The 24,960-nt window shown below is 46.8% G+C and overlaps 2 protein-coding genes across 2 annotated transcripts; both read right to left on the bottom strand.

Moving 5' to 3' along the window:
- Positions 1 to 285: 285 nt before the first annotated feature.
- On the bottom strand, positions 286 to 12,050 carry LOC138212235 (uncharacterized). Its single transcript, XM_069172537.1, has 4 exons — positions 11,968 to 12,050; positions 4,909 to 5,358; positions 3,140 to 3,270; positions 286 to 397 (listed from the first exon to the last, which is right to left on the bottom strand). The coding sequence occupies exons 1-4, from the start codon at positions 12,022 to 12,024 to the stop codon at positions 286 to 288; spliced, it is 750 nt and encodes a 249-aa protein (XP_069028638.1). The 5' UTR covers positions 12,025 to 12,050.
- A 2,120-nt stretch (positions 12,051 to 14,170) lies between these two features.
- Positions 14,171 to 24,221, bottom strand: LOC138212201 (NLR family CARD domain-containing protein 3-like). Its single transcript, XM_069172504.1, is given in 9 exon segments — positions 14,171 to 15,076; positions 18,649 to 18,695; positions 19,604 to 19,777; positions 19,901 to 20,095; positions 20,097 to 21,966; positions 22,223 to 22,448; positions 22,593 to 22,647; positions 23,617 to 23,745; positions 23,856 to 24,221. Coding segments are annotated over 9 exon segments (3,408 nt in total). The 5' UTR covers positions 24,002 to 24,221; the 3' UTR covers positions 14,171 to 14,510.
- Positions 24,222 to 24,960: the final 739 nt, after the last annotated feature.

Below are 24,960 nucleotides of genomic sequence, written 5' to 3'. Positions count from 1 at the left end.
ATGTGGTGATCAATAACCAGAACACTGATTTCTGAAACAGCTGAGCCAATCACAGATAAGCATGACGACAAAGCTCAGTAACTACGAGTAACTACCCTCAAGCTAACAGGCTAACAGGCTACAAGTGACGAGTCCTGAAGTCGGTCTGTGTCGTAAAGGTGTTTTTGGTTGCCATTACTGGTATCGCGCTTTCAAGAAAAATTTTACGAACAGTCGGAGGTTTTGAAGTCACATTTGTGAAAGTTCATCTCTCATGAGCAAAGCTGCCAGGTTTGAAACCGAAGCTTATATTTCGTCTTTGTGGATCTGGATTTCCACCCAGAGGACGGCGAGGAACTCTGAAACCAGCAGCTCGGACCTCGTCAAGGCCGCAGCCTGTTCTCGTCCTGTCGACCACCTGTATGATGTTTAACATGAGATATAAAAACTAAAAATAACAGAAACGCTTCGTTAAACATCAGGTCAAAAGAGACGAGTGTCTGGGAAAGCAGGAGGAAATGTTGATGGAAAGACGCCAGAAGCTGAGAGGAACACGAGAGTCCAGGCTTCCTGCCAAAAGACAGCGAGGAGTCGACAGTTGGAGATTCAACAGGGGACGACGGCATTAGCATAGCGATATGAAAACAGCGGCAGAGGAGCGTGGCTTATTACAATATGGCGTTTTTATTTTTTCACTCCATCTGTTTGTCAATTAGCATTTTCCACGTGCAGAAATCCCCCAACAGGAGGAGTTCAGTGGAGCTGCAGAGGATTAGACGCACATTAGAAACAGATCAGCGCTTTCTTTTATTTTTTATTCTTTTTTTTTATAATCCTCTAAATATGCTTTTATAGGCTGTTCTTCCACATAACGAGTTTTGGGTTTGTTTGGTGCACAAATATCACTGCAGAAGAAAATTACAAGTTTACTAATTTCTAGTTTTTGAAATTTCCCCTTTTTTAGACATCTGACCAATCTGATTGGAAACCTGACGATACTACGTCCCACCCACCGACAGCTGTAACCTGACTGCACCACAGGCCTGTCAATCAAACAGACACCCCCCCAAAAACAGGTCTTCTTGAATCTTCTTTTCTAATGAATGAGGGATTATTTTCAGATGGACCTCCAGAAAACTAATAAGAAGGAGTGACTTTAGCTAACAACACCGAGATAACTGATGGACACATTTTATTCACTTTGGATTTGATGAGAGAAGTTGAATGGGAGTCTATGGAGCCGGAGGCTTTTTGGAGCCGACCTCTAGTGGCACTCGCTGGTATTGCAGCTTAAGGCACTTCCTCCTTTTTCAAACGCGGAAGCTACAAACACTTTTATATACAGTCTTTGGTTCACACCGGGCTGACTCGGGTCGGGGTGTTCGGCTGGTCCAGTCGGTCTGGATGATGTCATCTATTCTGTTTAAAAGCTGTTGGACTTCCGTTGTAATTATTAGTGACAAACCCTGCAGAGACAAAGACCCCCCCCCCCCCCCCGCTCCCCTTCTGAACTGATATGTATGCATTAGCTGTTGCATGCTGTTCATGGTACAGAGAGCACAGAGGACAAAGTGCCTTTCAACAAAGAGAAGAAGAAAAGATCAGAAATAACTGAATAACTGACCTACATCTGCTGTGGGCGGAGCCTCCCTGCTGTCTCCACCCACAGCCGACTGATCGCTCACTTTAATAACAACTCAACAATAAAAACCTGCTTCATTGAGTTTTTCTGCAGAGGAATTATTTAATTGTGTGATTTCACACTTCAGTCCTAGATTAAAAAAAAACCCACCAGAGAATCAAATTAAAGTGGAGAGTAAAACCTCCTCAGAGGTTTGGAACCACACGCAGCATATTTTTTTTAATTTGAGCTCATCAGAAGTTACAGCTGCTCAGCCAACTGTTTCAGAACCAATTACACATCCCGTTAGCTCCCGAGGACAAAACGCTGGAAGTCAGATCGACTCACAGTCCTGCTGACGGGAGTACAGATTGACCGACTGAGGTTTATTACAAACCTGTAAACCGACAAGACGCCGCCACACCGTCTGTTCAGGTAAAACTCAGGTGTGTGAGATCGATTCCTGCTCTTCAAGCTGGCTGTGAATTGAACTGCAAGGCACGTGTTGCTATAGTTGTGCGGACCAGTTTTGGTTATAAGACCATATTGATGAGGACAAATACACATTGTGAGGACATTTAGGTCGGTCCTCACAACTATGAAGTGCAATTAGGGTTGATGTAAGAAGTATTTTAAGGCTAGGGTAAGGGTTGAGGTTAAGCACTTACTTGTGATGGTTAAGGTCAGGGTGAAGGGCTCAGGAATGCATGATGTCAACGAGTGTCCTCACAAGTACAGAGAGACAAGTGTGTGTGTGTGTGTGTGTTAGCGTGTATGTGTGTGTGTTAGCGCGTGTTAGCGTGTGTGTGTGTGTGTGTGTGTGTGTGTTAGTGTGTATGTGTGTGTGTTAGCGCGTGTTAGCGTGTGTGTGTGTGTGTGTTAGCGTGTGTGTGTGTGTGTGTGTGTGTGTGTGTGTGTGTTAGCGTGTGTGTGTGTGTGTGTGTGTGTGTGTGTGTGTGTGTGTGTTAGCGTGTGTGTGTGTGTGTGTGTTCGCGTGTGTGTGTGTGTGTGTTAGCGTGTGTGTGTGTGTGTGTGTGTGTGTGTGTGTGTTAGCGTGTGTGTGTGTGTGTGTTAGCGTGTGCGCTCGGCGGGGAGCTGCAGTCTAATCGAGCCTTCAAAGATCTTCGGATAAAAGCAAAGCGACTCTCAGCTCTCACCTTCCTCCGACAGATGCATGCTGGGAAAGTCTTTGAAGTGAACGCTGGGTAATGCCAAACCCTGAGATGCGACTGAAGGGGCCTCCGCTGATCGGCCAGCAGGGAGGAGGCGTGAGTTTACCGAAGCTCTGCTGTCCATTTAAAGACTTCCCGTTTCATTTTCACTGCAGCATCTCAAACCTGCGGCTCTTCATCCCGCCAGTGAGATCCAAATTCAAAATGAGCATTTATTTTACATAAAACACATCACTGTGATATGTTGTCTATGGTCTATTTTCAACTTTATATGATTTTGAAAATCCTACAATAAATGTGACCCACTACAACCTATGACTTCATTCAGTTACAGCTTGTTGGTTGAAGGAGTGCTGCGTTCACTGACCTGGTGAAGAAGGCTGCTGCAGCAGACGGAGGCCGGCTCGTCTGGGTGGCGACGCTGTGGGCTGCTGGTTTAACGGCGACGTCCAGTGTCGAGCTCTTTGCCGTCACGTGACCGCCGTCTGACGTCAAACCCTGACATGAGACACAGAGTTCAGACAGACTGGATATAAAAGTGGACGTAAGAGGAAGTGCCTTAAGCTGCAATACCAGCGAGTGCCACTAGAGGTCGGCTCCAAAAAGCCTCCGGCTCCATAGACTCCCATTCAACTTCTCTCATCAAATCCAAAGTGAATAAAATGTGTCCATCAGTTATCTCGGTGTTGTTAGCTAAAGTCACTCCTTCTTATTAGTTTTCTGGAGGTCCATCTGAAAATAATCCCTCATTCATTAGAAAAGAAGATTCAAGAAGACCTGTTTTTGGGGGCGTGTCTGTTTGATTGACAGGCCTGTGGTGCAGTCAGGTTACAGCTATCAATGGGCGGGACGTAGTATCGTCAGGTTTCCATCGTCGAGTCAGATCTGCTAGCTCCTCCCCCAGCTCGTCCAAATATGGTCGCTTCCTGCTCCAAACCTCTTCGAACTAGCAAAGACGGCGACAGACCAAAATCCGAACTCGAGGTTTCACAACGGACGTTAACAAACCGTCGGTCGCTATTTGGTTTAGCCTAGCTTAGCATAAGGACCGGCAGCGCAGGGAAACTTTTCCGAGTGAGAACATAAAAACGCTTGTCGACTTTTACGGTCAATCAGTCACAAACCGCAGACAGCAGCTCACCGCTCCCAGAGGAGAACCGGCCGCTGCTGCTGGTCCGTTAGCTCGGCGCTCCATCCGCTGCAGGACCAGGAAGCTCCGGACGAGGACGTCATTAAGTAATTAGCTGCGGTCATTAGCCCAATCGCTGGCGTCCAAACTTCCCGGTCTGCTCCATCACAAAAACAGCTGCTCGACCAAGAACTGAAGGCTGTTTTCCGGCCCGCTGTGGCTAATGGCTAATCCTGCTAATGAGCGGACAGCCCAGAGGGACTCGATGTGTTCGGTCTGAAACATTCACTTCATTTGAAGATGTTTTTTAGTCCATCAGTTTTAGAGCACTTTAAACACCAGTGACTGTTGGTTTTCCACCGAGTTAGAAGTTGTTGAATTCTGGAGGATTTCTTGCTGCATCTGCTCTCATTCTGTCAGAATGTGGAGCTCCTTCCTTTTTCCTTTTTTTTCTCTGGGTTTTCTGGTTAATTTCTGGGCTCAAATCTGTGGCCCGGTTACGGTGGATTATCCTGGTAACAAGAAGCGGTACACGGTGGGGGTGGGGGTGGGGGGCAACCTCGGCCAGCTAACAGGATTACACACAGCGCCGGCGGCGGGACGAGCTGACCGCCGGCACCGAAACACAAACCTGAGAAATCAAACATGGACACGACCAAAACATCAGCAGCAGGAAACAGGACGGCCGCAGGTTCACTGGACAAGTTGCAGGAAATGAGGCACACATGATGTCTGGGTTTGGTTTCAGGTTCGTCTTGGTTTGAAACTTTGGTTTTGCTGGATCGATTTGGGTTTTTATTTTGTTCCACTTCAGTCGACACAATTTGGTGACGGTTGTATTTAGTTTTAGTTTTCGGAGGTCCGTTAAGTCGGTTACAGTTTGAACATTTTGGTTGAGTTTGTTTGTTTTGTTACATTTGATTCTTTCCGTTTGGTCCGTTTGGCTCGTTACGTTTGCTTCGGTTCGTTCGCTTCGGCTCGGTTCGACATTCACAACAATAACTTACCGTTGAGTGCTGAAGTTCAGGTCTGCAGCAGGAGACCCTCCACAACCCCTCCAGGTAGTGGTGCGCGTTGATGGGGAGCGGCGTGACAGTGGCTAGTCCCTTGGCTCCGCCCCCACCCAGGTAGGTGCTCTGTACTCCGCCCCATCCCCACGGAGCCCCGCCCCCCTGCTGCTGCTCCTCGTACATCGTCCGTCTCTGCTGCTTCACCGGCAGCTCGTCGCCCACCCAGCTGCCCTCTGAGGCCGGGGGAGGGGGAGGGGCGGCGGTGGAGGCGGGGCGAGGCGTCATCTCCCTGCTGACGCCCAGAGCCCGCCGCAGAGCGAGGCGCCTCAGCCGCTGGAAGGAGGCGCCGCACACCTCACAGCGGGCGTCGACAGTTGCATGGCGGCCGCGATGAGGCCACTGGAGGCGCTGGAGCTTATCGTAGAGGAAGGAGGCGTAGGCCGGGTCCTGGGGGGGAAGGAGGGGGGTAGAGATAGAGACAGCTGTAACCATGGTTACCGTACACCAAGATAGAAATGGCAGTAATCATGGAAACCGTACACACAGATGGAGACAGCTGTAACCACGGAAACCGTACAGAAAGATGGAGACAGCTGTAACCACAGAAATCGTACGCAAAGACAGAGACAGCTATAGCTGTAGCCGTAGACTTTATGTCTGAGTGACTGCGATCACTTGTGTTCTCTGTGAAACGACAGTTATTTATATTACGGAACATCTGCTGAGGATTTTTAGCAATTAGACGACGACTTATTTGATCTGTAAAATGTTTCACGTTCCAGTTTTCTAAAAAAAAATTACAGTCCTGGAGCTTCAGAAATGACTCCAATGATGATTTCTAATCAACTCAAAAAATTAATGAAAAAACATTTGAGTGAAATCAATGCAACAATCCTCGTGTCACCTGTTTAAAACATTTTTTTTTAAATTGTTTTGCAGAAAAAAAAAAAAAAAAAAAAAACAATTCTGCAGCTGATAAAAAGAAAACGAGTCGTTTTCTGGAACATTTGGACGTTTTATGATTCAACAGCTGCTCAGATTCATTCATCCTCGCACACAAGACAACATCTATCAACCAGCTGACACACACACACACACACACACACACACACACACACACACACACACACACACACACACACACTCAGGCAGCAGCAGGACATAAAGCCTGTCAGTATCTGTGGAAGCAGTCAGATTTACAGTCGGGTGTGTCGGGATGTGACCTCCTGTCGACACGAGTCACTGATCATCAATGCAGGTCGGCACCCTGCGCACGCACACACACACACACACACACACACACACACACACACACACACACACACACACACACACACGCACGCACGCACGCACACACACACACAGTAAAAGTGAACTTGTTATGTCGCAGTGAAAAAAAAAGGAAGCAAGACTCAACAGTTTGAAACGGTAAACTAATAAAAGCAGCGCCGACACACTCCTGATGTTTCAGTGAGGATTGTTACATCGTCAGTCTACTCAGAGTTTATTGATTTATCAGTGTGAATTAAAATCTCTGTTTGGACAGAAGTAACAACTGAAACATCCAAAAGAAACAACTGACAGCGACAGGAACCGCTGATCAAAATAACAAACCTGCTTCACTACTTTGAGGTCAGAAACAAGCTAACAGGAAGTTACCTGGAAGTACAGACCTAACAGGAAGTTTCCTGGAAGTGCAGACCTAACAGGAAGTTACCTGTATATTCAGACCTAATAGAAAGTTACCTGGATGCTGGGCACTAACAGGAAGTTACCTGGATGCTGAACAGGAAGCTACCTGGATGCTGGGCGCTAACAGGAAGTTACCTGGATGCTGAACAGGAAGTTACCTGGATGCTGGGCGCTAACAGGAAGTTACCTGGATGCTGGGAGGCCTGTAGTCTTCCTCCTGTTTGACGCCGAAGCTGCTTCCTTACTTCAGACCTCTCCAACTGCAGACCAGCTGTCTGCCTCCCTCTCTGTCCTTTAAATCTCTTTCTATTCACACACGTGACAGCGGGGCGTCACAACAGCCGCGACCCTGAAGCTGACATCACTTCCTGTCCGGCCCTCACAGCAGCCCCCCGGATCTTCCTGTCATTTCTTTACTTTCTGTTTCCACAGTATAAAGTGGGAGGACTTCCTTCTTCTACTTCTCTGTTGCCAGTGAACTTAATATATATTATTTGTGTCCTGACGTTTGACAGCCCAAACAACAAACAACATCACCGATGAAGATTGTAAACGGCCGCAGAGAAGAAGAAGATGGTGATTTCAAAACCACAAAAAAAAAGAAACGTATTTTGTTTAAACTGTGATTAACTTTTTTTCAAAACGTGAACTGAACCCTCGTGATGCAGATTTCATTTCCCTCCTCCGGAGTGTTTGTGTTCAGTCTGCCGACTCCTCTGAGACTTTTTTTTTTCCTCTGCAGAGATCATTTTCATCCCGGCTCGCATTAATCACCACATTAACTCCACTGCTCTGCATGCGAGACACTTTAACGTCTCTTTTTAAAGTGAGTTTGAGGGCAGGAGCCCAACTCGCCTCCCTCAGCTCTGATTATCTCGTTAATCATCGGCAGCGGCGCGGAAGTCGATATTTTGGTTGGAAGCTGCGGGATGAAAGTCTTTTCATCTCGTGTTTTTTTTCCGCAGCACTGACACACGCCGACGTTTCCCAACCACGAGCGAGAGTTCACGGAGCGGCCGGGGGAAACCCACCCTCCTCTTCCTCAGAGGCGCTCGTGAAGCTCCGCAGCTACAAAGGCGCTCAGATTAAACGCCCGTTATCTCGGCCGTCCACGTCAATCATCCACCTGCGAGAGTCGCGCGGCGGGAGGAAGACGAGCGACGAAGGCCTTCGAGGTTCAACAGCAAAGTAAAAGATGCAGATCTTGAAATCGTCTCTCGCACAAAGTGAGGAGGGTTTTTTTTCCTTACAGGAAGGTTTTTTTCTTTCTACTGTTTGATGAAGGTCTGAAATGTAAACTTCATTTTGGTCTTTCGTTGGTTTGCACCAAACGAAACTCCTTCAGACCTTCATCGGAGGCAGTGAGACGACCGTATGAGCCGAGAGAGAAAAACTCGTTCCTGTTTTAATTGCCATGAACTGTATTACCACTGAGGGCCACTAGGGGCCGGCTCCAATAGACTCCCATTGAAAAAATCATTGAGACGGGTGAAGCTGCGGCTCATTTGTGTTTAATATGCAGGAAATGATAAACTTCGTAAGAAACCAAACAACGGTTAAATCCTTGTGTTTGTGAGACGTAACTTTGCTTTGTGGAAATAATAACGTATAAAATGTCTGACATTTTGCTTCCAGAAATGAACGTCTGACACCTTAAATGTCTGTTTAATCACGTTTGGATGACAGACTGTCAGAGGAAAGAAAAAGAAGAAAAAAAGGATGCAACAATGCCTTTAAGTGTAATACCACTGAGGGCCACTAGGGGCTGGCTCCATAAAAAACCTCCAATGGACTCCCATTCAGAGAACATCAGCTTCTCTCTCCCGATGTTTGCAGCGAAGCCAATCGATTCTCTCTGACATCACCTGCAGTTGAATAAATCCTTTACGAAGCTGTGACCAGCTGATCGAAAGACATTTGTGTGTTTTGTGGACATTTCTGTCTCCGTCCGAGGACTTTCAGTTGAATGAAAACCTGAACTCATGAGAGTACAGAGTGTAACTTCGATCTCCGATTGCTTTCCGCGTCGCCTCGGCTCTCTTCTCGTCCATATGGAGCTCGGTTCAGAGCCTCCGGGGGCTCCCTGCCTGGGACGCTAACCGGACTCCTGACGCTCGTTAGCGTAGCGAGGACTGACTTGGAGCTCTGGACTCGTCCGCTCCCCGAGTTGCTGAGCGGCCGCGTTGAAGGTGATGCGCGGAGACGGCTGCAGCGGAGCAAAGGGAGGCAGCGAGGACACAGCGAGAGGGGGACCAGTGGTCGAAGGTCGGACCACAGACTGGATATAAAAGTGAACGTAGCTTCCGGCTGTGAAAAATGAGGCCGATGCTGAAGATGTCTGAAGCTGCAATACCGCCGAGTGCCACTAGAGGTCGGCTCCAAAAAAACCTCCTCTCAACTTCTCATGAAATACAAAGTCAATAAAATTCTCCACGAGTCCACTCTCCCAGATTAGTTTTCTGGAGGTCCATCTGAAAATAATTTCGTCATTTTCGTTTTTTGGGGGCTTGTCTGTTTGATTGACAGGCCTGTAGTGTCAGTCAGGTTCCCACCATTTGTGGGCGGAGCAAAGCGCCATCGGGGTCCCAATCAAGATTGTGTCAGATCACTTGGCTGTGACTCTACCCACCTGTCAGTCAAAGCAGACCCGCCCTTAATTCTGCAGAACCTTCAGCCATGATCCAATTTTAAGTTGGGTTCAGGTTCTAGGAAAGAAGCAGGTCTTGGTTGGACGCTGACTGACCACATGGACCCGAGTCGTCCTCTGTGACTCCGCCCCCTCCGCACCACTTCCTCCTGTTGTCACTTTTCATTTCTCCGCTCCTCATGATGAACTCGGTCATGTGTCGCAGTCTCTGATTAATCTGCCCGATCGTTCTAATTAACGACACGAGGAAGGTCAGTGTGTGTGTGTGTGTGTGTGTGTGTGTGTGTGTGTGTGTGTGTGTGTGTGTGTGTGTGTGTGTGTGTGTGTGTGTGTGTGGTTTCTGTCACTTTGTTGTTTCAGAGCATCTTATGTCTCCTCATTAGCTTTAACACTAATTAGTGACGGGATTATTTTCACATGGACCTCCAGAACACTAATAAGAGCAACTTTAGCTAACAACACTGAAATAATTTGTGGAAAACATTTCTCGACTTTGTATTTCATGAGAAGTTGAAATAGTTGTCTATGGAGCTGGAGGCCCCCAGTGGCCCTCGGTGGTATTGCAGTTTAAGGCACTTCCGCATTTGTCTAATTTTTCAAACTCAAAACATACATCCACTTTTAAAAAGAGTCTGCAGGACAGCTTAAGCTCCACCCACGCACCATTTCATCTGCATGTTGGATACTTTTCACCACAGACTGGTTGTGCTCTTATGGTTTAAAGGTCACGTGTTGCATGTTTTGTGTGAAGTGAGATGTTGGTGAGTCGTATATCTATGGCAGAGTATCACCGGTCTCACTCCTGCTGCCGCCCCGCATCAGGAACCAGCTCAGTCTGGACTTGATTTGCTGCCTTTGACAGATCTGGGGTTTCCTTCCAAGGAGGTGGAGCTTCATCTGCCCTCCAACACACACAGCGGTTTTAATCCTCAGTAGGACGCTGCTGCTCAGGCTTTCACACAGACAACCTGTCAAGAGTGTCAAACCTTTCTGTCTCTGCGTCCCTGCAGCATTCAGACAGGAAGAAAGTCACAAAAGGAGTGAAATCACCTAATTTAGGTACATTAGAAGAACTTTGAAATGAATATTGAAAGTATAAAAGTGGACTAAAAGTCCTGATATTTCATTTTCTGTTGGATCTGTCCATTATCCGAGGAACAGAACAGAACTAATGCAGCAGCGCCCCCTGCTGTGCAGATACTGATGTGTGCAGTCTGTTTCCAGTTGAAACACGTTGAACATAAAGTTTGTTTCAAAAAGACAAAGCTCTGAGAATTATTGACAACTTATCTGCCGGTGAATGTTTTCAGTTTCAGTCAGTAACAAATGAAAATGTTTGTTTTACCAGTTTAACATGAACACTTCAAATGAGATGAAAACAAGAAGAAGTAAACCATTTTAAAGACTCTTATTCTGTGTGTGTGTGTGTGTGTGTGTGTGTGTGTGTGTGTGTGTGTGTGTGTGTGTGTGTGTGTGCGCGTGTGTGTGTGTGTGTGTGTGTGTGTGTGTGTGTGTGTGTGTGTGTGAGCAGACAAGCGAGCAGTGACTGGATGACCGACTGGGTGGGTGGGTGAGCGAGCATGAGAAACACAAAGAGAGAGAGAGAGAGTTAGTGAAGTCAGATCAGTGAACAAATCGCAGCTACAAGTTTTTCTGGAGCACGAGAGAGGCTCGGCCAAGCGGAGCCGTGAGCTGCTCTGACGTTCACGCTTCGGTATGAAAACCTGACAGACGAGCTCAGCGTCAAAAACCCGCCTCGTACTGCGGCGGTGTGCCGAGGCCTCACGCTCCACCGCCTCTCTGAAAACCCAGCAGCAGGACAGGAAGTGAGGGACGCCTCCTCACGATGAACTCAAAGACACCTTACAGCAAAAAAAAAAAAACGAGAGAAGCTACATTACTGAAAATGGAGGAAGTGAAAGAAACCAACAGAATCCAAAGTTCACTCTCTCTCCTGCTTCGAATGAATCGAGTCTTTTAAATATCACTGGAACAATGTTTGGACTCGGTACGAAGTGACGCGTTGCTCTAATTCCTGCACTTCTGTCCGTAACTTCCGATGTAAGAAATTATATTTTCAAATAAAACATGCCAAGATCCAGAGACTGAACTTCAAGTGGGCTCGTTTCAGTTTGTCTCGGAGTGAACGGTAACCGAGCGGCTGCACGTGAAGACCGCATGCTTCCTGCTGAGACGGATACCGAGGTGTAAACGGACGACCCGATATCACGGAAAACCGGCGAAAGAGGGAATATGGAAGTTCAGGGAGACAAAATCCCGAACTCAAACTCCATTCCTCTCGGCTGAAAGTCCTTTGTACTTCGTCTCGGTACGTCAAATCACATCACATGACCAGCCTCCATGAACGTACGTGTTCCTGTAACATGTCAACGATGCTTCCCCTCGGTGGGCAGCTGCTGTGATACTGGGCTGCAATGGAGAGCAACCGGCGCAAAAGGCACCACGGAGGGTCCGAGTGGTGGGCCGGGACCGACGGCAAGTCCTTCTGCCCGTGGGAGTAAATGGGCAGAAGGACTTGGACCGAAAGGGGTGCGAAAGCGAGAGGCGCTCGGTGACGCCGGACGGGAAGGAAGGCAACACCGAACACAAACTACTTTCCCCGCAAACCTCGCGGGGTTTTGCTGCTTCCCTTGTTTCTGGAACACATCTGATCACTTTGCATCGTCACGTGTTTGCAGTGCAGAGTCGTTCCTGACCTTCAGTGCCGTGGTGTCGGCCAGAGCTGCAGCCTGTCTGTTCAGCTGCGACGCCATGATGTGGCAGCGCTGACACAGTCTCTGCAGCTCCTCCTCCTCCTCCTTCTCCTCCTCCGTCTTGCCATAGCGGCTCAGTTCGCTGGCCGACAACGAGCCTTCGGGATTCGGCCGCGACTCACAGCTCCTCCTCGCCTCCCCGTCCTCCTCCTTCTCCTCCTCCTCTCCAGCAGAATGAAGACGCTTTCGCTGACATGTCCAGCCCAGAGGAAGAGAAGTCTCCCCCTCCACCACCTGCAGCCACACAGAGGAAAAACACTCTGAATAAGCCTTCATTCACACGCCGTGCTTCACTCAGACCTGCAGCTAACTGTTAATGTGAAGTCAGTTCATTAGTGAATAACCTCCCTGATCACCACCTCAGACGTCCCAGGTGATCTCATGACCAGTTAGACCAGTTTAAGGACCGCATTGACATTTTTACAGACAGCGTGCCGACCAATCAAGACAGCCGAGGATTGTGGGAAGAATGAGGCAGTTGGTTTGACTGCAAGCAAGAATCGTTTGGGATCTTTGGGAGAACAACACAAGCAAAAAACCTTTTTCTGAAACGGTTCCAGCAGCGAGTTCAGAGAGCTGTTCTCCTTCCAACCAACGACGAGGTAACGACGCACCTTAACTACGACCTCCTACCTACCGGTGCCGTCCGGTCTCACGGATCAATGTATTAACAGAGCAGATACGGCGCCAACTGGTCCCAGAGGTCTCTCCTGGTATTGCCAGTGTAAAAATTCCCCTGCAGCCCAAAAAGCATTTCCCCAAAAGAAACACCTGTAACACCGCGGACACGAAACCTCCAACAAACTAACAAAGTCGGGTTTCACGCTTTATATCACAACGTTTTTAAATCAACGTCAAATCAAGACCGAAGCCGAGGAACGGTGTTAATCTAGTGACCTGATAACAACGGAGAGAAAACGAGAATCACCTTCAAAATGAAAGCAGAACAAAGCAAATCTTTGCACACGTGGGCAAATAAGTACGATGAAAATAAGATTCACATTCAAACACAGAACTGACAGAAACCGGAGCTGGATTTTACCTCCTCGTTTTAACTTCGTTTTATAAGCAAGATGTTATTTTGAAAGTTGTCTGCAGGGCAGATTTTAGAAGATGATGATAAAAGTGTGTGATACTCACGGTGTATCGGCGGTAGTCCGGTCTGCGTCCCCGCGCCGTGTTCCAGTACTCCGAGTACATCTCCGGCAATGAACTCTGCTTTAATCCACTTTAATAAACACTCTGCTTATCTGATGAACTGTCGACTCCTCAGCCTCCGATGGGATCTTCGCTTTCAATACAGCAGGAACAGCCAGGAGCTGAGTGTGTGTGTGTCAGGACGGTGGGAGGAGAACGATGTCGCTGAAGCGTGAACTTTTCAGACTGCAGGACGGGGAGTGAAGGCTCAGATGAGATCTACAGCTCTGACGCGGAGTTACGTAACCGCTGCGTCCAGAAAACCGTTTCGACGCGATTACGCGACTAATTGGCGAACATCAGGGAAGTGAGCGGAGCTGCAGATTAACGGTGACGGTGGCGGGACGACCGAGCGGGTCGAGGCGTTCGGAGGAAGAGTCGGCGGGATCCGACAGGAGTTGATTGTCGGCTTAGAGAGCGCGGAGGCCAGTTAGCAACTGTGGTCTTTGGTTGGGTGACTGAAGGAGCTACAGGCAACTGCTGCTTCTTAATGTACTCAAAGTCAGGGTGAGAGACTGGTGTCAGCTGGCAGAAGACTCGTACACTCTTCCACACCTTATTTGGTCGACGACGAGACTGAAGAGAGGCCGACAGGAAGTACGCGAAAACGAAGACCACAACAACAGTAAGTAGATGACGATGGGAGGAAGTAGGCGACAACGACAGGCCTGGGAGGAAGTCATGTTTCCAGTAAAGGTGGCGGGGCACAGTGTCCGCTAGACCTCCGGCTCCTCCCCAGCTCGTCCAAATATGGTCACTTCTGGTCGAGATGGCGACGGCTGAATGTCATAACGGAGGGTTTAAAACGTCCATTCACAAACCGACGGGTGACGTCGTTGTTGGTTTTCTCACATTAAGAAGCAGAACAGAAGCAGAACCTTTCAGGGAGATCACACAGGGGTGGACTCAGTTTGTTCTAACAACATATTAAACAACCCGGCAGAAAACACACTTTAAATGAAACTTTATTCAAATATTCACGTTTTATTTCATCAACTCAAACACAGAAAACATTTCAACAGGATTCATGACGAGTGTAAAAGTTATTTTCAGGCCGTCTTGCAGCAGGTTTCCAGAATCTGCTGATGTTTATCAGCCAAAGAGCTCAGTTTGACCTTCATCTGTCCACATGGAAGTGAAGGTCAACGTTCAGAGGTGAGGACATCATTTCAAACTTCTGACACAAAACATATTCTGACATCACAATCAGTGATTCAACGGTGAACCAAAGAGAAACTTCATCCACCATCAACATTTAAAGCTGCTGTCACTTCCACAGACTCTTCCTCCTACAGAGAACACAGAGACACTGAGGAACCATCTGAACAGAACATAAATCCAGGATACAAAGGTTCAGTGAATGTGGTGTTGAAGGTGTGGAGGTGGATCAGAGTGTCAGAGGAGATTCTGTAGAAGGACAGAGTGCCAGCAGGACAGTCCACATACACTGCTACTCTGTAGGAGGAGGAAGAGGAGGAAGAGGAGGAGGAGGAGGAGGAGGAGGAGGAGGAGTAGAATGTTACTGTGTTATTGTGACAGACAGAGTAACGACCACCACCATAGCAGTCCAGACTCCAGGACTGATCGTTCCTTCCAAACCAGCAGTCATTACTGTCTCCTCTCCTTCTGATTCCTCTGTAACTCACTGCTATATAAATATCTCCTCTCCACTCGACCTCCCAGTAACAGCGACCAGTCAGACCAGTTCTACACAGCAGCTGAGGACACCAGTCAAATCTGTCTGGATGATCAGGATATGACTGATCTTCTTCCACCTTCGTCACCTTCCTGTTGTTGTCAGACAGTTTGAGTTTTCTGTTCACTGAGTTTGTGTCCAGTTCAAGTTCACAGAAATCTGATGGAGAGAAAAAGACACGACACAGCTGCAGTTTATCATCTGACACATCTGATGGCTTTTTTCTTTCTTTACTTCCTGACTTGTTGTTCGTTCATAGAAAGTTTAATGATGATACTTTTTGTCAGACTTTGACTTTTGGGGGACGACATCCAGCTGGATCACTTGAACTAAGACAAAGTAGAATCTTTAAATACGCTTCTCTGATCAAGTTTATTATTGCATCTGCTGTTTTAGGATATCTTGACTGATAAAGCTTGGATGGTTTTTGGTAGCTGGAATTGTTTGTGATTGGATTCTTGTTTTCACTCAAGTAACTGAGAGTCAAAGAGAACAAGTTTAGAGTTAAACTGATGGTCTTTTATTCCAATTCTATTAAGGACTAAGTTGTATTTTACTTTCTACCGTTTGAGGTAAAAAGACTCTCCGGGAACAGTTTGGGACCAAATTTAGAGACTGTGTGAAAGTTTTCTTTGTTTAGAAATCAGTGGTGAGTTTCTATTGCTGCCCATTTGTAACACCTGGTGACGGGAGGCCTAACGAGCAGGGGGTGTGGTCTGACCAGCTGTAGCCAACCCTGTTGGAAAACCAGGAAGTGTTTGAAGGGTCAGCTTCAGCGTCTGTGAGGGCTCGTCGTACGAAGACTCGGAGGATCGAGACAAAGGAGTCTTTTGTTGGAGTCTCCGGGGGACGCTGAGTATAACTACTGCTATCTGAATATGTGTGTACTTTCCGTACCTGTGCGTATATCTACTCGTAGATACTATCAGCCTCCCACTCGTTCACACCAACACCGTAACCTTTCCTCTCTTATCTATCCCACCCGTTCCACACATACCCAACACCTCGTCACAGGAGGACTCTGGAACTGACAGTCAGCTGAAGACAGACTTCATCTCTGGCTTTGATATCCAGCAATCGCTGGACTTCCTTGGTATCACTGAGACCTGGATCACACCGGACAACACATCCACCCTGCTGCTCTCTCCTCTGCCTTCTCCTTCAGCCACACCCCCAGACCTCCTGGTAGAGGAGGAGGTGGGGGGGTGGTGGTACAGGTTTACTCATCTCCCCCAAATGGAGTTTTTCCTCTTTACCCACTTCCGCTTCCTACCTCACTGTCTTTTGAGTTTCATGCTGTGACAGTTTCTCATCCGGTCCAATTAAACATTGTTGTCCTCTACCGTCCTCCAGGTTCTTTGGGAGATTTCTTGGATGAATTAGACGTCCTCCTGTCAAACTTCCCAGAAAATGGTCCTCCACTTGTCCTTCTGGGTGACTTTAACATCCAGACAGAGAAGTCATCTGACCTTTTCCTTTTCCTGTCTTCCTTTGCTGTCTCCCTCAGTCCTTCCCCTCCTCCTCACAAAGGTTGGAACCACCTGGACTATATTTCACCAGAAACTGCTCCACATCTAACCTCACTGTAACTCCACTTCATGTCTCCGACCACTTCTTTATCTCTGACTCTCTCAAACTGACAACCTGACCACATCAACAGACTCTGGACCTGTCAGTCACAACATTCACTCCCTTTCTCCCTCCTCTCCCCCTCCTCTCCTCCTCTTCTCCTTCTCCTCCTCTCTCCCTCCTCTCTTTCTCCTCTCTACCTCCTCTCTCCCTCCTCCTCCTCTTCTCCCCCTCCTCTCCACCTACTCTCTCCTTCCTCCTCCTCTCTCCCTCCGCCTCCCTACCTCCTCTCCCTCCTCTGTTTTATCTGCCCTCCCTTCAACTGCCTCTTTCTCCCTCATGCATGCTAACTCAGCCACAGACACTCTCCTTTCTCCTCTGTCTTCCTCTCTTGATTGTCTCTGTCCTCCTCCATGTCCTCCAGTCCTCCTCAGCTCCGTGGTTGTCTGAGAGACACTATGAGAGCAGCAGAAAGGAAATGTAGAAAATCTAACCACCCTGACGACCTGCTCACTTATCAATCTCTCCTCTCCTCTTTCTCTGCCTCTATTTCTGCAGCCAAAAGCTCTTTCTACCAAACCAGGATTCAATCCTCATTTTCCAATCCCAAAAACCTCTTCTCTATCTTTTCCAACCTCCTTGACCCCCCCCCCACCCCCCCTCCTCCCTCCTCCCTTCTACCAAACCACTTTGTCAACTACTTTACTAAAAAGATAGATGATATATGATCCTCATTTTCAAACCCAGCTACTGCAACTACAATCTTCTTGACCACCAGTCTGGTTTCAACAGACCACTCAACAGAGACGGTCCTCCTTCTGTCTCTGAGCAGCTTCACACTGCTAGAGCAGCCTCTCTGTCCTCTGTCCTGATCCTTCTGGACCTTCTGCTGCATTTGACACAGTGAACCACCAGATTCTTCTTTCCTCCTTCAGGACCTCGGTGTCTCAGGCTCTGCTCTCTCCCTGTTCTCATCCTACCTCAACGACCTCACTTACTGGGTAACATGGAGAGGATCTGTGTCTGAACCTTGTCCTCTCACTACTGGTGTCCCTCAAGGCTCTGTCCTGGGTCCCCTCCTCTTCTCTCTGTACACCAACTCTCTCTGCTCTGTCGTTCACTCGCATGTCTTTTCCTACCACAGCTTTGCTGATGACACCCAACTGATCCTCTCTTTTCCCTGATCTGAAACACAGGTAGCAGCATGAATCTCTGCCAGTCTGACTGACATCTCTCAATGGATGTCCTCACACCACCTGAAAATCAACCTCCACAAGACTGAACTGCTCTTCCTACCAGGGAAAGACTCTCCCACCCTCGACCTGACTACTACCTTCAACAACTCTGTTATCCCGACCCTGACTGCTGAGAACCTCGATGACACTCGACAGTCAACTCTCTCTTACTGCCAACATCACTGCAACAACACGTTCCTGTAGATACATGCTGCACAACATCAAGAGAATACATCCTCTTCTCACTCATAAGGTGGCGCTCGTCCAGGTTCTGGTCATCTCATGCCAAGAGTACTGTAACTCCCTCCTGGCAGGTCTACCTGTTAGTACCATTCGTCCTCTGCAGTTCATCCAGAATGCAGCAGCTCAACTGGTCTTTAACCTCCCGAAATTCACTCCTCCTCATCCTCCTCCGCTCCCTTCACTGGTTACCAGTCGCTGCCCGCATCCGTTTCAAAACATTGGTACTTTGTACCGTGCTGTGAACAGATCGGGTCCAGTGTACACCATGGACATGGTCCAACCTTACATCCCAGCCCATTCACTCCGCTCTGCATCGGCCAATCAGCTTGTTGCTCCTCACTGAGCTAAACACTCTACAAAATCACGACTGTTTGCTGTCCTGGCTCCTAAATGGTGGAATGAGCTCCCCAATGACATCAGGACAGCAGAAACTCTGTACATCTTCCGCCGCAAACTAAAAACACACCTCTTCCGACTTTAACTTGAATAGGAGAACTTTAGCATCTAAAAATGGAACTTATTTTAGCACTTTGTAGATTGGCTTTCTTGAAGAAATTGTATTTTCTTGATTCTTCTTGTTCTGGGTTTTGTACCCTCATGGTTGAAATGCACTTATTGTAAGTCGCTTTGGACAAAAGAGTCAGCTAAATAAAATGGAATGTAACGTGTATCAGTCAAACTTACACTTCCTCAGACCAGGTTTTAACCACTGCTCTCCACCATGGTCCACCCTGGAGGAAGAAACAGTCACAATGATTTTCTATCCAACACGAGTCCTAACTGTTGTTCAACATGAAGCAGAGTTCCTCAGTTTGTCAGTGAGACACCAGAAACAGGCTGAAACTCATCAGTGTCAACTGTCTCTCTGATGGTTTCACTGCTGTCTGTGAGGAAAACACCTGAAGAAGAAGTGATGTCGAAATAATCAGAGAGCTCAGTCTCCACTGATCTGCTGTTTTTTATTGATGTCCTCCCACATGTGAAATATTGGTCTCTGCATGTTGTCCCTTAAAATGAACAGTTTGACCAATATTCACTTGAACAGCTGAACTGTTTTCAGACTGTTCACAGATCAGTCCAACAACCACATTCAGTTGGTTTGTGTAATTTAAATGTTCAGAATCGAGGGTGTAATGATGGAGGGAGTCAGCTGTGGAGACTGAAGCTCTGGGAGGAAAAGTTGTAACTGGATTGAAAAATAAAACTGGCTTGATTTTAAAGCTTCACATAAAAACGACTATTTCAGAGTGAAGACTGAGGCCGAACTTCGAGTCCTGAACTTCTAAAATTTGTGTGAACAGAAGTTCATCTCATGTTTATTAGTTGTTGAGATGAATCAGTTTGGAACAAAGTGGTGATCGACTGATGAACACTGTCGTCTCTACAGCCAGGCTGATAACATGGTTCAAGATGAGAAGGATTTGACACCAACTTCACAATGTTTCTAATGAACAGCTGTTTCCATTTGATAAAAGGTTTCTGAGGATCCACATGTTTCCTAACTCAGACCTCCTGACTCCTCTGAACAGAAACAAGAGAGACAAGTCATCCTTCATGATGATGGACCTGAGCAACAACACATGAAGTCAAATCAATGAGACAAACCTGCACTGTGTGAGCTCTGGTTGTCTGTCCATACCTGAGAGTCTCCAGTCTCCAGTGAGGATCCTCCACACCAGCAGACAGCAGCTTCACTCCTGAGTCTCCTGGATGATTGTAGCTCAGGTCCAGCTCTCTCAGATGGTAGGGGTTGGAGCTCAGAGCAGAGGCCAGAGAAGCACAGCCTTCCTCTGAGATCAGACAACCTGACAGACTGGAGTCAGAAAAATATCATCAACTCCAGAAACAAGAACGAAAATCCTACAGATGTTGAACATCTGCACCAACATGAACTTAAAGAATGATTTAAATGATCAACAACCAGCTGTTTCCTGACCTGAGAGTCTCCAGTTTACAGTGAGGACACTCCAGACCAGCAGACAGCAGCTTCACTCCTGAATCCTGCAGCTTGTTGTTACTCAGGTCCAGCTCTCTCAGACTGGAGGACTGGGAGCTGAGAACTGAGGACAGAGCTTCACAGCTTCTCTCTGACAGGTTACATCCAGTCAGCCTAGAGAAGAATTAACAATGAACACAAACTGTTTTATTTGTTATTTACAAAATGAAACATGTTTGAAATGGTTGATAAATCCTCATACAGAGCTTTGTTGGAGGCTTTGACAACTGGCAGCAGCCTCAGAAGAGCCTCCTCTGAAGCAGAGTATTTCTTCAGGTCAAACACATCCAGATGTTCTTCTGATGACAGTAAGATGAAGACCAGAGCTGACCACTGAGCAGGAGACAGTTTATCTCTGAAGAGACGTCCTGATCTCAAGGACTGTTGGATTTCCTCCACGAGAGAACCATCATTCAGTTCATTCAGACAGTGGAACAGATTGATGCTTCTCTCTGCAGACAGATTCTCACTGATCTTCTTCTTGATGTACTGGACAGTTTTCTGATTGGTCTGTGAGCTACTTCCTGTCTGTGTCAGCAGGCCTCGTAGGAGAGTCTGATTGGTCTGCAGTGAAAGACCCAGAAGGAAGCGGAGGAACAAGTCCAGGTGTCCATTTGGACTTCTTAAAGATTCGTCCACAGCAGTCTGGTGGAGATGGTTTAGTTTTGTTTTGTTTCTGAAGACTTTAGACAAAGAAGATGTTGTTTGTTGTTCCTTCAGCAGGTTGACAGCAGAGTTGATGAAGGTCAGATGGACGTGAAGAGCAGCCAGAAACTCCTGAACGCTCAGATGGACGAAGCAGAACACCTTGTCCTGGTACAGCCCGCTCTCCTCTTTAAAGATCTGGGTGAACACTCCTGAGTACACCGAGGCTGCTCTGATATCGATGCCACACTCTGTCAGGTCGGATTCATAGAAGATCAGGTTTCCTTTCTGCAGCTGATCAAAAGCCAGTTTTCCCAGAGACTCCATCATCTTCCTGCTCTTTTCATTCCAGTGTGGATCTGTCTCAGCTCCTCCATCATACTTGACCTGCTTCACTTTGGCCTGAACCACCAGGAAGTGGATGAACATCTCCGTCAGGGTCTTGGGCAGCTCTCCTCCGCCTCTGCTTTTCAACACGTCCTCCAGAACTGTAGCAGTGATCCAGCAGAAGACCGGGATGTGGCACATGATGTGGAGGCTTCTGGATGTCTTGATGTGGGAGATGATGCTGCTGGCCTGCTCCTTATCTCTGAACCTCCTCCTGAAGTACTCCTCCTTCTGCGGGTCAGTGAACCCTCTGACCTCTGTCACCATGCCGACACACTCGGCAGGGATCTGATTGGCCGCTGCAGGTCGTGTGGTTATCCAGAGGCGAGCGGAGGGAAGCAGTTTCCCCCTGATGAGGTTGGTCAGCAGCACATCCACTGAGGTGGACTCTGTAACATCAGTCAGGATCTCATTGTTGTGGAAGTCCAGAGGAAGTCGACACTCATCCAGACCGTCAAAGATGAACACAACCTGGAAGTGTTCAAAGCTGCAGATTCCTGCTGCTTTGGTTTCAGTGAAGAAGAGATGAACCAGTTCCACCAAACTGAACTTTCTCTCTTTCAGCACATTCAGCTCTCTGAAAGTGAACGGAAACATGAACTGGATGTTCTGGTTGGTTTTGTCTTCAGCCCAGTCCAGAGTGAACTTCTGTGTTAACACTGTCTTCCCGATGCCAGCCACTCCCTTTGTCAGCACTGTTCTGATTGGTTCATGTCTTCCAGGTGAGTCTTTAAAGATGTCTTCTTGTCTGATGGTTGTTTCTGGTCTGTCTGGTTTCCTGGATGTTGTTTCAATCTGTCTGACCTCATGTTCATCATTGACCTCTGCAGTCCCTCCCTCTGTGATGTACAGCTCTGTGTACATCTCATTCAGAAGGGTTCGGTTTCCTGCTTTAGAAATCCCCTCAAACACACTCTGGAACTTCTTCCTCAGGTTAGATTGAAGATGTTGTCGACACTCTGCAGCAACAGTTCCTAAAAAAACAAGCAAACAAACAGTGAATGTCTCAGTAAACCTGAAGATAAACTTTTTAACATTTTAAATATTTTGTCTCCATGAAATCAATTCTGCACATCAGTTGTGGACAAACAGTTTCTGATTGTTTTCAGTCCAGAAGAATTCACAGATGTGATGAAGATGTTTGCATGATATTAACAGCAGAGTTTGGAAATCTAAGTTTCTCCCATGTTTCCTCTTTCCATCATGTTCCAGCTGTTAAAATCCTCTTACTGCTCTGCAGACGGTCAGCCAGCTCCTCCTGCTTCAGTCTCCTCAGGAAGTGCAGTGTGATCTTCAGAAATGACTCTCTGCTCCTCCTCTGCTCTTCATCCTCACCCTCCAACACCTCCTCATCCTCACTCTGACTCTCTAAGCATTCTGGGTAATCTGGACTCAGAATTTTCAGTATCTTCTTCAGCTCGTTCTTTACAAAACTGATCATGTTCTCCTCCAGCAGCTGAAACAGAGAAATATATCAACTTTAACACACAGAACGTATCAGATCATTTTAAATATGGACTGAAATCCTGCTGGTCTACAGAGTGCAGCAGGGAGAATGTGAGTTTTGGTAATTCACTGTTTAGTTTGTGTGTTTACACACCAGAAATATGGAGTCCAGGTTTGTTTCAGGAACGTCTGAGTCCTGCTGATCAACCCTGTAAAGTCAACATCAAAACAGAAGATGTTTGGTCAGAATTAATCTAGAAACATAAAGTAAAGAGACTTCATGTTTTTAGTTACCAAGACAACAAACACCTGACAGAAGCTGAACAGGAAGACAAAACATCCATTTTAAATCACGAATCCAGTCAGACGCCAGTATTTCTCATTCTTACGTTTGATCATCAGAATTTTATCAACCTTTAGATTCAGTGGGTTTAAACCCTGCAGGTGATGTGCAGGAGATTCTCTGTTGCTGCTTTATGATTAAAAAAAACTCACTCAAAGCTCGGCCTGTCAACAATGGTGATGTCTGGAGTTTAGTTATTGGAACATTATCGACTTTTCAGAAAGTGTGACTTGGATCAGATGCTCAATTTTTACAACTCAGGATGAAATGTCAAGTGTTAATGTGCTTTAAAAATGAGTAATAAAATCTTTAAATCAATTCTGAAACGTAGAGAGAGCCGGTTTGATCATCTTAACAAGCAGCTGACTGAATATAGGTCCAGGCAGAAATATTCATTTTTTTCTTCACACTTGTACATCAACACACTAAACTCGTAACTGATGAACTGACTTCATCCTTACTTACATTTTCATAAATACATTTCTTGTACTTTAAGTATTCAAATGTGTTTGTGGAAACGTTACTACAGTTGACCTTTGTCCCATCAGATTTACAATCACTTCTTCAGACTGAGAGACATGTGGAGGCAGCCACCAGCCTGGTCTGTATGGGTCTCCTCTGTGTGGTCCGATGAAGCCCGGCTCTGCATGGAGTCTTTAAATGTATAAATATGATCACCCCTGCTGAACACTGGAAAACCCTCTTTCTGAATACCCGGACACAAGAACAGTTGGGTTTCAGTTTCACACTGAATGGAAAGAAAGTGATCAATGAGTTCAGACATTATGACATCAGGAGGGTTTGATACTAAATGACAAACATTTCACATTATTACCTTTGTTCAACAGACTGGTGTCCATCTTTGAAGTCTATAAGTCTTAAAATAGACCGGTCACTCTTCATGGACAAACAGCTGGGAACAGGTCCAGGTCCAGGTCCAGCAGATCTGAGCTGCTGCTTTGTCCTTCAACAGAACACACAGAGCTCTGAGTGAGAATAATGATGGTGCAGTGATGTGAGTGCTGAACTGTGACGTGGAGAAGAGTCGTGGACAGTTAGAGACGGTCGTCTCACCTCTGAGCTTCGGTCCGGCTCTCATGTTCCCCACACAGAGTAGTTTTAGAGGGACGGACTCCGTCCTCTCTGTCCTCCCACTGATCCATAGCAGAGCCCACAGCTCCACACAAACACAACAACCTGCTCAGTACGTACAACAACATTCACAGCACAGGACACATTAGTTCTCATCACTGTCTGTAACATGGCTCTAAAACTCAGGACTGACAGACACCTTTGAGCCCTGAACAGGACGAGTCTAAAACTACTTAAAGTGCCCCAGATTCCTCCACAAATACAGAATGTTGAACACCAAATACATTTGATGTATTCGACTCAGAAAATAAATCTTTAATTTTGGAATTTGTGCATCCACAATATATTTTATTAAAATACTAAATCTGCTGCGACAACGTCATAAAAATGTTAAAATAACTTTTCATCCCCAAAATGTTAGTGATGCAGGTGTTGAGTGAAACCGAGTGTCTCAGTGCTGTAAGACAGCTGGTTGAACACTGCAGGTATTAAAAGGTTAAAATAAATGCTCTTCTGTTTACAGTTGATCAAAGCTGTCCAACCAGTTCTGACATTCTCTGAATGTTTTCACTGAAGACTCCAGATCAGATTAGTCAGACTGATGTTCACTTTACCAGGTAATCACCAACAACAATCCTGGAAATCAGTCTGAAGTCATGTTCTTTAACTCAGAGAAATTCTGAAACAATATTTAAACCTACAAGCATCCAGGAGACGTTTTGAAACAGCCGATCGACATCAGGAAACATTTCTAGGGTCCAGTCAGTGATCCAACACAGTGAGGTCAGAGTTCATCAGACATGTACAGATTTCTCTGGGAGGATTCTCACCTGCTTGACTTCAGGTCCACTTCCAGACACTTTCCACCTTCGTGTGTGGAGGAAAGATTCAGAGAGAAGAAGCTGCTCATTGTCCCTCGTCAGTCCTGGTGTCTGAGAGCGTTTGATCTGAGGACGCTGTCACTTCCTCATAACTTCAGAGTCCAAGTCTAAAACCATCAGAGTGACGTCAGAACCAGTCTAACCTGTGGCAGAGAAATCCAACATCACATGATGCAGCTCTGCTGTCTGTCCACTAGATGGAGCTG

This window comes from Embiotoca jacksoni, unplaced genomic scaffold, assembly GCF_022577435.1.
Source record: "Embiotoca jacksoni isolate LCO1_2020_lvr unplaced genomic scaffold, fEmbJac1.0.p SCAF_54, whole genome shotgun sequence".
NCBI lineage: Eukaryota > Metazoa > Chordata > Actinopteri > Embiotocidae > Embiotoca > Embiotoca jacksoni.
Note: the sequence above shows the minus strand (reverse complement) of the source record. Positions and strands in the feature narration are given on the sequence as shown.